The 11,219-nt window shown below is 38.6% G+C and overlaps 1 protein-coding gene across 1 annotated transcript; it reads left to right on the top strand.

Annotated features, from left to right (window-relative positions):
• The first annotated feature begins 2,597 nt into the window (after positions 1-2,597).
• Positions 2,598-10,894, top strand: arl3l1 (ADP ribosylation factor like GTPase 3, like 1). The gene is made up of 6 exons (XM_037675869.1): positions 2,598-2,884; positions 3,505-3,648; positions 5,465-5,581; positions 5,697-5,747; positions 10,182-10,367; positions 10,567-10,894. The coding sequence occupies exons 1-6, from the start codon at positions 2,867-2,869 to the stop codon at positions 10,612-10,614; spliced, it is 564 nt and encodes a 187-aa protein (XP_037531797.1). The 5' UTR covers positions 2,598-2,866; the 3' UTR covers positions 10,615-10,894.
• The last annotated feature ends 325 nt before the right edge of the window (positions 10,895-11,219 follow it).

The following is an 11,219-nucleotide window of genomic DNA, read 5'->3' as shown; positions in this document are numbered from 1 at the left end:
AGTATTCAACAATTAACTTCAATTACTTTTTAAAAAACAAAGTGGGTGCACTTTTGTGGATTTATTTATTTATTTTATTCATGAGGGACGAAACCTCTCACTGTAACGATTGTGGCTATACCCAGATATAAGGACCAATGGAAACAGAGACCAAGACTCAAAATGAATATTTACATGTGATAAATAATGCAATAAGACAGGGAGGGGACTGGAACCCTAAAGTGCAAAGAGGTGATTAGGAATCTTGTAGTTAAGTGTGATAATGTTATTGCTGATCTTCCTTACGATGGAGGTCGGGGTCAGACGTGGGAAGGGCTGACCCAAACAGTTCCAGGCAAAGGAGGTGTACGTCTGGACAATGGCAGGCATTAGGCAAGAGGTAGGAAGGCATGGAGGTGGCTGATGAGGCACAGAGGAGCATGAGGTCCACAGAGGAGGACTCAGGAAGCAAGAGGACATCAAGGGTAACTCATGGAGTCACGGAGAGAAATAAAAATCATTAATACTTAGTTTTAGACATGAATAAAGGCTAGAACAAGACTACCGTTGGCAGGTAATGCTCCAGCACTGGCTGAATGTCCTCTGCAGCCTTTTATGCTCCTCATGCTCATCAAGTTGATGATCCACAGGTGTAGCTGGGTGTGGGTGCAGGAGCTGGCAGAGCAGAACTCCCTCACTTGCAGGTTCAGTACATCCACCTACTGTAAATCTTTTAACAAGTGGTGCTGAAGATACTAGAAGGAATTTTAATTTGACAAAACCCAGGACGATTGACTGCAGCAGGGACTTTCCCTCCACTGGCATAGAAATATGATAACTTTGACAGCATTTATCGGACGGACCAATACGGGAAAGTCTGATGCTCTTGGTAGTGTTGTAGTACTTGAGACCGGTCTTGGTCTTGAGAACCGTCTCAAGACCACTTTTTGATGGTTCGTCTCAGACTCAACTGCATTTAGTCTCGGTTTTGTCTCAGTCTCGGACATTGAGGACACTGGATTTTATTTCAAGAGCAGTCAAGACCACAACTGTGGAAATAGCACTAAATTGCCAGAATATTGTCCAGTTTATTTCTCATCCTTGTTTTTATTGGATGCAAAACGTACTGATTCAAATCCAGGTGATAACGTGACTCATTGCTAAATACATGTTTTTGTTACCGCTGTCACTCCCACCCCCTTTCACTCGTACACGGTTCTGTACCAACAGAACGATACAGACAATAGAACGTAAAGTCGCAGGGGTGAAAGTAAACAGGTACGGATAATCTGTGAAAAGATTCCGCTCCAAGACTTAAGGTCTTGGTTTTGACTTGGTCTCAGACCCTAAAAGTCTTGGTTTTGGCTCAGTCTTGGTACACTCTGGTCTTGGTCTTGTCTTGGTCGTGGTACACTCTGGTCTTGGTCTTGTCTTAGTCTCGGTACACTCTGGTCTTGGTCTTGTCTTAGTCTCGGTACACTCTGGTATTGGTTTTGACTTGGTCTCGGGTTAGCTGGTCTTGACTACAACACTAGCTCTCGGTAAATATCAGAGGAGAGGGAATTGTTTAGGACGTTAAACATTTGACCTACCAGGACTTATTGATGGATACCAAAAGTGTGTGGTTGAGGTGAAACATCCTAAAGAACCAACATTTTTCAGTCAGGTCGTCTGGACAGATTCTTTTTTTGTGCTGTAACGTGCTGGTTTGTTCCACTTTGGAGTAAGCTGTTGGAGGAAGAATCAGTTTTGTTGTGTTTCCTTGACTGATGAAGCCTTCCGGATCGAAGGCGAAACGTTTCAGCACAAAAAAAAAAAAAGAAACTGTCCAGATGACCTGACTGAAAAATGTTGGATTTTATACTTGGATTATTGAGCATGGACTTTGTTGTTTATCCTAAAGAACATTTGACCAAACATTCGAGCTTGAATGTATAATTTTGACCCTAGAGAAAATCCACACTAAATTCAAACTTGTGTACCCAATTTAATAATCGTTTGACTTGTATGCTGGTTTTTCTTTCCACCCTACAAAAAAAGGTTCAAAATAATCCTTAAAGGCATCAAATGGATTCATATTTGTGATGAGTGGATGTAAACTTATGACTCCAACTGTTGGGCCATCGTGCAGATACTCGGCCTGCTTGGTTGAGAAAAAAAAAATGCCTGGAAATGTTTTAATCCAGACTCAGCGTGGAGATTCTCCCTAATCCGGCTGGATGCTCTGCTCACAGGAGCACACAGAGCAGATTACCAGCGTCTGGCCTGTAATGGATAGATGGAACAATAATTCCACCCGCTCCCCTCGGTGAGACCCGTTTATGTGGGATCTGAGCGTTGACTAATGCAATCAGAAACAGTAGCGCTCGTTCTGCGCCGTGATATAATCCTATATTTCATGTGCTGAGAGGCTGAGCCCTCACGCTGCTCTGAGTGTCTTTCAGCAGCATTTTTTATCTTTCGGCAGCCATATGGCAGAGGTTTTATTTATTTGTTATTTATGTGTGTGAACGGAGTGGGGCGGGCCTGTTGGTTTCCTCCTACAGCAGGTGGCTAAAGGATAATCCAGGAGGGATGGGCTCAGGAAGGGAAGTATGGAGGAGGGAGCGGCCTTTATATAGATGTCTAGGTCTAATTCTGGCCTCCTAATCCTGGTCCCAACCACCTTCCCCCTCTTCCTGTTGCAGTCAGCGGCTCTAAGAAGCAACTGACGCCCAGGTAGATGTTACCACTTTGACCTATACGACTTTATTGAGACAGGAAAGAGTAAAAGGTGGCGTTTTGCTCGTCTCTTTTCTTTTTGACCTGGAACGATACGCCACCTGTGTGAGTTTCAGTGGAGAATGTAGCTGCAGCCATCTTTCCAGGCCACCGGACACACACCAAGATGGGAGAGGCTCAAAAGGTAGGCGACCTGATCTACTCCAAATGGGCTCATGAAGTCAACCAGTAAGTTTCTCACAGCTCATAAGGGAATCCATGAAACAGTTCACCTGATTATTTACATGCAAATGCAGCTGTCATTCTGATGGAATGGCGTAGATTCATCAGGCTGTGTGCGTGCACACCTTCATCGATGTCTTTGATGTAGTTAATCGCACGAGCGTTGTCATTTATGAATCAGATGTTCAAAGCCTTGATGCGTACCATGGATGGGCAACCAGGAAGATTAATCACACTAAACAACAACAGACTGTTTAATCAGCAGACTTCTATTTAGTGCCTTTCTATTTCGAACCTCAGATTAATTCCAACAGAATGGTGATGGCAGCCACAAAAGTTGCAAATTGTTGGCACAAAAACAAATAAAAGAAGAGCTTCGACTCAAGTGGAAGCCATGTTTGTCTTTTCATTTATCAGAGTGCCCTGGTACCCTTAACGATTTTTTTTTTGTCAATGGGATTCCCCCAAAACAAGACACTGAATAGAATTGCCATTTAATAGAGAAAGATGCTTGAAATGTTGGCCTTCTTTGTCTTTCCCTCTTTTTTTTAATTCTACGTGACCCTGCTGACCCCTCCACAGGGCTTGCTCTCTGTCATAGAGAAGCTGAAGGGGTCCACAGAGCAGGAGGTCAGGATAGTTCTTCTGGGTCTGGACAATGCCGGAAAGACCACGCTGTTAAAAAGCCTCGCCTCTGAAGACGTGAACACTATCACCCCAACGCAGGTGAGAGGAAGTCAAAATATTCCTGCACAATAATCCCAACAAGAAAAGTAACGCAGGTTTAAAAGTCACGGATAATTAAAAGCATGGTCTGGTCATTTTTTGAAGTGATGTTCCATCAAATAGTATCTGCAGTCTGCAGCTTATCAGCCGTGAGACAAGTCGTTGTCCAGGCTAGGCTAAAGGCTAACTAAAAATGGAGCATTTTTTCAATTGTTTTTAAGGGTTTTAAAACTATCTTTCTCAAAATGACTGATGTGATAGAATGCTACATTGGCTAATATTAAGGCTCTACTCTGAGACCGTTTATTTAGTTTGTTGCAGCGTTCTCCGAACAACACCAATGTAACAAGCTAATGTAGCGTTCCCTCACGCCAGTTTTTGAGAAACAGCTGTTTCAAAAGCTGTAAAAAAGTAACATGTTTGGCTAGCCGTTAGCCAATTCCGGACAATGTCTTCTGATCCCTTCTCCACACTCCGAGCTCAATGGCTGATGGTGCAGGTGCAGACTATTGAGCATTTTTTTGACAGAGCGTCATTTTAAAAGTGAGATTATCCCTTTAAAACATTCCCGATAAATAACTCTGTGGGATGATTTATAAAGCAAGATCAAACATCAAAGATAAGCTCGTTGGAAAAAGCAATAGTTCTGATCTTTTAAAGAAGACATTTTTTTTTAACAAATATCTTACCTGTTGTAGATAGCTCTTCGAAAAAACCTCAGTTTGTAAAAAAAAAATAGAGTTGAGCTCTAACCTGAATGATGAGCTAATGGCTAAAATTTCACAAGTTATGCAAACTGTAAGTGGCTATTTACACGATTATCTGCGCACACTAACAGCTAGCTGTAGCACTTCCACTACATCTGGTGGCACTCCAGGCAGGGATATTATAACATTTCTGCAGGAATGATTATGTATTGTAATATGAAACATGACATTTACATGATCCACCCTTTTTATTTAATAGATCCAAGTTGTTATAAGACAATAATTTTTTAACCCTGTTAAGATTAGTTGTTAGCTTGTCAATCCAGCCTAAAACTAGGCTTTCAAAGAGCCATCTGCAACAGGTAAAATATTAATTGTTCACAGCTCTTCATTTTAGTTTAAACATTTGCTAATGTGTCTATGCTTATCTTTCCCTTGAATCATTCCTCTTGTTGTTTAGAAATGTTTCATACAGCTATCATCTGTTATCTCTAATCTTTAATAAACTACTCTGCAGTGATTACACAGTGCGATGTGAGGATGGCAGCTCATGCAGTTAAATAACGTTCATTTGGGACACAAACCACGTCCTTGTTTCATGCTCTCTGGACATCTTCTTGCAAGATCGTGGCATTTTGCCAGGGTCACTTTTCATTTGTCTTGCTCTAAAGTCATTATCAAATCTCTTATGTCATTACCCGACGCCCTTATCTGACTCGTTCAAGAAAATAATAAATGTGCTGTCAGGTCGTGGCTCGGGTGTGACAGCTCGTTGGGCAGAGAGGATGTGGCTCAGGACGAGGTGGTGACAAATCTTAAATCAGACTTGACACATTAGTCCACGCGCTTCGCTTGATCCTTCTGGCCTTATCCTCAGATTTGCTCCTCAGCTGCCCGTTTGGGTTAACGCTGTTATACAACTCTGCCAGCGTCAACGCAGAGACGTTATGAGAACTGGCTGTGGATTAACACACTGACTCCATTCTCACTATCCACTAACCAACGATCAATTTTTAACCACGCTGCGGCCTGTTTCGTTGTTTTATGAGAGCTTTCTTGTTTGGTGCAACAGATTCAGATGAACGTGTGTGATGTTCGGGTCATTTCAGGGCTTCAACATAAAGAGCGTCGCTTCTCACGGCATGAAACTTAATGTCTGGGACATCGGAGGACAGAGGAAGATCAGGCCCTTCTGGAGAAAGTACCTGGAAAACACAGACCTCTTAGTGAGTCGTTTCCTTGTCGTCTACTTTCAAAAAGAGTTTTATAAAACTGTAAAGGTTTAAGGTCAAACGTTTCACCTTCTGATATGAATTAGCTGTAATATGTTTTGTCTTTTAGATTTATGTTATTGACAGTGCGGACAAGAAGCGCTTTGAGGAGACGGGACTGGTGAGCTCATCCTTACATCCTGACAGGAAACAGAAAAGTTTACTTTTAGGCATAAATGTCAGTTTTGAGTTTCTGAGCTTTGTCGTCATCTTAACACAGGGGTCTGCAACCTTTACGATCAAAACAGCCATTTCTGCCCCTTTGTTCACTAAATCAAAAGTGCCCAGGGCTGAAAAACCTGCTACAATTGTCATAATCAACTGGTGGCCCATGGGCCACTGTTTGTTAGAGGGGGATTTTTTGACCAGTATAGGTGTTAAATTATAAAAATAAAAACATCCAATGATCGTTAACGTTTATTGATATTTTTACAGCCTCTCAGTGAGAAGGTTGCCGGTTCAAATCCAGTTCCGGGGGCCTTTCTGGATGAAGTTTTCATGTTCTCTCTGTGCATGCGTGGGTTTTCTCCAGATACTCCGGTTTCCTCCCACAGAACAAAAACATGCATGTTAGGCTGATTGGTAACGCTAAATCATCCCTAGGTGTGAGTGAGAGAGTGAATGGTTGTTTGTCTCGTTTGTCTCTATGTGTCCCTGTGATGGACTGGAGACCTGTCCAGGGTGTCCCCCACCTCTAGCACAGTGATTGCTGGACATGGGCGCTGGCAACCCCCGTGACCCAAAACGGAAGAAGTGGGTAAAAGATAAATGGATGGATGGATATATATATATATATATACATATACACATATATAATTTTTGTCAAATAAAAAATAAAATAAAACAATGAACTGTGCAGGCATATGTGATATTTTTTTTAATTGTTTTTTATTGTGGAGAACTTGAGTATCCTACTATGAAGAAATAAAGCCAAAAGTTAAAGTGAGTGTAATTTACTCTGTGTAATAGAACTAGTATCCACATATTTGTAACGAAAATTACAGAAAAACTGCTAAAACTAGTCATTATTTGTTGTGGATTTAACATTCTATAACATTCAGTTCTCAGTTAGTTTAGATTAAAGCTTGAAGGAGCCGCTGCAGAGGGACCAAAGAGCCACATGTGGCTCCAGAGCCACAGGTTGCAGACCCCTGACTTAACGCATCTTCTTTCAGTAAAACGCCTTTCAGATTGTTGTTTTACTCCATTTTGTTTCTAGAATTTGTATTGTATTTAAAATTGTTCATATTTTATCTAAAAGATGTAAAGAAGCTTCCAAAATTAACAGACGATAATCATTAATTGTACTTATATATTATTTAATATAAGAAATATTTAATGAACAGCAAAGCATCTGCTTCTGTTATACATATTAGAGTTCATTTTGCCTCTAAAATATTAAAAGAAAAGCAACTTTGCTCAGAATTAGACTATTATTTTCTTCACTGACCAATAACTATTAATCTCACAGATGCTTTCAAACTTGTTTTGCTTCTATAAATAGCAAGAAAAACTTCACCCATATGTCTTTTATGTCCAGATTTAGACATATTTTTTATCTTCAGAACACAAAGACAGCCATTTAAATCTTATTCGACAAGAATAGTTCTTCTCTCTTTCACACCCATTTTATTTTGAGGCCAAATCAAAGAAAATCATGCTAATGTTTCGGCCTCATCAGACCTTAAATCCTGAGTGTCTGATTTAAGATAGTTTTCTCTGGGCACACTCTGAGGTGACTTGTGAAGATTGGAATCATAAATATTCTTTAAGTTAACAATTTACTGTAACAAAATAAGACTTTTCAACTGCACTTATGACATGAATTGGTGCCAATACATTGCTAAAAGCATGAGCTAAAGCCTTTGTTCCCAAAAGTTTTACCTTGCAAGAGTGATGGAGACAAATCTTCATTCATTGTTGGTTTGCAGTAAATCTACAAACTTTACTTAAACAATATGAAACAAGTACAAATACGATACCATTTTTATTTACTTCTGATTAATGTTTTAGTGATAACATGTAGGTTGAAGATTGTGGAGGTTTTCTTAAAACACCCTGCTTGGTATGTCAGGATCCATGATGGGGGTCCCGATCCCAAAGTCAGGATCCACTGAGGGACAGGATTCAGAAGCAGGCAGGGGACGGTACCGTATTTTCCAGCATATAAGTCGCTCTGGAGTATAAGTCGCATTTATTATGCATCACCGCTGACCTGTCGTGTTTATTATGCGTTTATTTAATGATCAAAACAGCTTCATTTCGCCTGGGCAGCACAGCGCCATCCATCCATCCATTAATCCATCCGTCCATCCATCTATCCATCCATCGTGGCCAGAGCCGCTAGCTCTCCAGCGTTCCTCCGCCTGCACCAGCTGAATGAAGCGAGTGTGCACGGGAGGACTCACTGTTGCAGTTCTTCAAAATTTAAAGCATCAGTCAAAAATTGGGTTATTTAATATGGAGAGGGAAAAAAGTACGTTAGTCGCTTCGGCGAATAAGTCGCAGGACTGACAAATCTATGCAAAAGAAAACCTGCGATGTATACGTGGTAAATACGGTAGTCAGGAAAAAAAGGTGACAGGATTTTTTGTTTGTTTTAACAGAAACAGAAGGTGTCAACTCAAATTGACAAAAGTGTCAACTCTAAATTGTGGGGTAAAAGACACAGAGATGGACAGAGAGTGTTTAAAGTCACCCTGAGAGGTGGAAAGATGTGGGTAAAGTCATAAATAATAAAGGATTTCATATTATCCACCACCTTTCATGCTTTAAATGAAATCACATCAGGATTTAAAAAATGAAACAGCTTATTGATTGAGTCAAACCTTGTAAATGAAGTTGAGCTCAGCCTCATATTGAGAGATCTGTTAGCTCTCAGGATGTGTACTGAGGATGACTTTCAGCCACTACCACACCAAATTTAGCTCAGTATCTGAGTGGCAGCCATTTTAAACTGGGCTGATTCTAAAGGTTACTGAGTTTTAGACATTCTGAAAGTTTCAATAAAACCCATTTAATGGTTCATAAAATATTTTGCTAACAGACAGGGTTGACACCAAAAATTAATGCCAGTTAATGCTCAGAGTGTGTGCTCATTTATACTACACCAAGTTTTAGCTCAATATCTATGGGGTGCCGTTTGTAAAGTTACACAGTAAAAAATTAATAGCAATATTTTGGTTTATTTAGCCTTACATAAGAATTTTTATTTTTTATTTAAAGTCATATTTTCACCGTGTCAATCTAACATTAATAAATGTCTTAGTTCCAAACTAAATATTTAATTTAAAAATAAATACTTAACTTGCAAGTAAAATATTTAGTTAGCAAGCTAAATATTTAGTTCCACACTAAGTATTTAGTTTACAAACAAAATGTTTGTGTCCAAGATAAATGTTTAATTTACAAACTAAATTTTGAGTCCTCAAGTCTCAATGGGATTTACCTGTCTAAATAAAGGTTGAATGAAAAAACAAATTTAACTTGCAAGTTAAATATTTAGTTAGTGAACTAAATATTTTAGTGTAAATTAAATATTTAATTTCCAAGCTAAATATTTATTTTCAAAACTAAACATTTAATTTCCAAACTAAACATTTATTATCCAAGCTAAATATTTAATTTCCAAACTAAACATTTAATTTCTAAGCTAAACATTTAATTCCTAAACTAAATATTTAATTTACTAACTAAATATTTAGCTCAGACCTAAATATTTATTTTCCAAGCTAAACATTTAATTTCCTAAATAAATATGTAATTTGCTAACTAAATATTTAGCTCGGACCTAAATATTTATTTTCCAAATGAAACATTTACTTTTCAAAATAAATATTTAATGTTCTAACTAAATATTTAACTTGCAATTTAAATATTTTGTTTGTAAATTAAACATGTAGCTTGGACATAAACATTTAGTTTGTAAACTAAATGTTTAGTGTGGAAATAACTATTTAGCTTGCTAACTAAATATTTAACTTGCAAGTTAAGTATTTAGTTTGTAAACAAAATATTTAGCTTGTACATTAAATATTTAGTTTGGAACTATGACATTTATAAATGTACGAATAACATGGTGAAACTATGACTTTGGAAAAAAAACATTTTTTTCTTATGAACGGCTAAATAAACCAAATTATTACTGTTAATTTTTGATTATGTAACTTTACAAATGGCACCCCATAAATATTGGTCAAACTGACGCCAGAAATTAATCAACTGGAGATGCTTATGCATTGATTATTCATGAGATATTTTGCTAACGGTACAGGCAAAGTAACACAGACAGCAGCAAATATTTGGTTGCATCTCGCCTACGGCGGTGGGCAGTGAGAAGTGGAAGTAAAGTAATTTAAGAATTGGGATTGAATTGAAACCAAAACAAAGACTTACCACTGAAACCATAAATCATGGCAGTACATTTAAACTCTATAAAAGCTTTAAAATACTTTTTTTATATATACTTGGGTTTTATTCATCAAGAGGGAAAGTCAGACTCAATAAATATTGACCTCCCATAATTTTCCTCCACTAACAGCAGCTGTCTGTGCAGGAGCTGTCCGAGCTGATCGATGAGGAGAACCTTAAGGGCGTTCCGGTTCTGGTTTTTGCTAATAAGCAGGATCTGGCCACAGCGTCGCCGGCCAGCGAGATCGCCGAGGGACTCAACCTGCACACGTACCGAGACCGCCAGTGGCAGATCCAGGCCTGCTCGGCTGTGTCTGGGGAGGGAGTTCAGGTCAGAACCGACACGCCTTGAGTTAATTCCCTTTCAGGTGGGCTCATTAGAGACTGAGAAGTTTCTGCTGGAGAAGAAAAACGTGCTAAAAATCTATTTGAATTTCTCTCTGTAAGGTCTTGGCTTATACTTTAAAGCTCTCAGGTTGTCTGAATCTCTATACAGCAGTTACTGATGTTCTTTTTTTTTATCTCAACAGGATGGCATGAACTGGATTTGCAACAATATCGTGAACAAGAAGAAGTGAAATAAGATGAACCGAACCGAGAACCAGCTTCATAAAACGGGACAAAAGAAAAATCTTTCACTTCATTCAACCAAAACAGAAACAGCTCACCTCATAGATCTAAAAATTATCTTCTTTTTACATTTGGTGTCATTTTTATGAATATTTTGCAAATGTAGCCATCTATATGAACAATTCGCTTCAGAGCTAGAGAATGATTCAGTTTAATTTTATTGTTTTATCTTTTAAAAAGACGAGTGTTTGTGTTTCCTTTATTCCAAGGATCTGTATGCTTCCTGAAACACTGAGATCAACTAATAGGTGTGTGGTTGTGCAGCCACAAAATCCAGAGCAGTGTGTGTGTGTGTGTAATGTATGCATTTCAAGATTTTTGACAATAAAATAATTAGTCTTTTTTTGCCTCGTGTTTGTGTTTTAGGTCATTAAAATGATCCAAATATGCGTTTTTCAAAGGCAGAGTGGTCACACGATCACATTAGGGTCAAATATTCCCTTTAAACTGATTGTTCAGAATTGTTCTAAAATGTATGGTGTAAAGATTTTAAATATCTTACCTGTTTTAGATGAAACGGGAAAAAAAATATTTAATTTCAGACCAGGATGAC

The sequence above is a fragment of the Nematolebias whitei genome, chromosome 4 (genome assembly GCF_014905685.2).
Source record: "Nematolebias whitei isolate Nwh7 chromosome 4, NemWhi1, whole genome shotgun sequence".
NCBI lineage: Eukaryota > Metazoa > Chordata > Actinopteri > Cyprinodontiformes > Rivulidae > Nematolebias > Nematolebias whitei.
The sequence above is the reverse complement of the archived record's forward strand: the minus strand, read 5'-3'. Positions and strand labels throughout refer to the sequence as shown.

Bases quoted from the DNA above. Each gene is read 5' to 3' on its own strand.
- arl3l1 (XM_037675869.1), top strand. The intron at 5,748-10,181 runs GTGAGCTCATCC...CTGTCTGTGCAG, and splicing joins GCTTTGAGGAGACGGGACTG to GAGCTGTCCGAGCTGATCGA. The intron at 10,368-10,566 runs GTCAGAACCGAC...TTATCTCAACAG, and splicing joins TGTCTGGGGAGGGAGTTCAG to GATGGCATGAACTGGATTTG.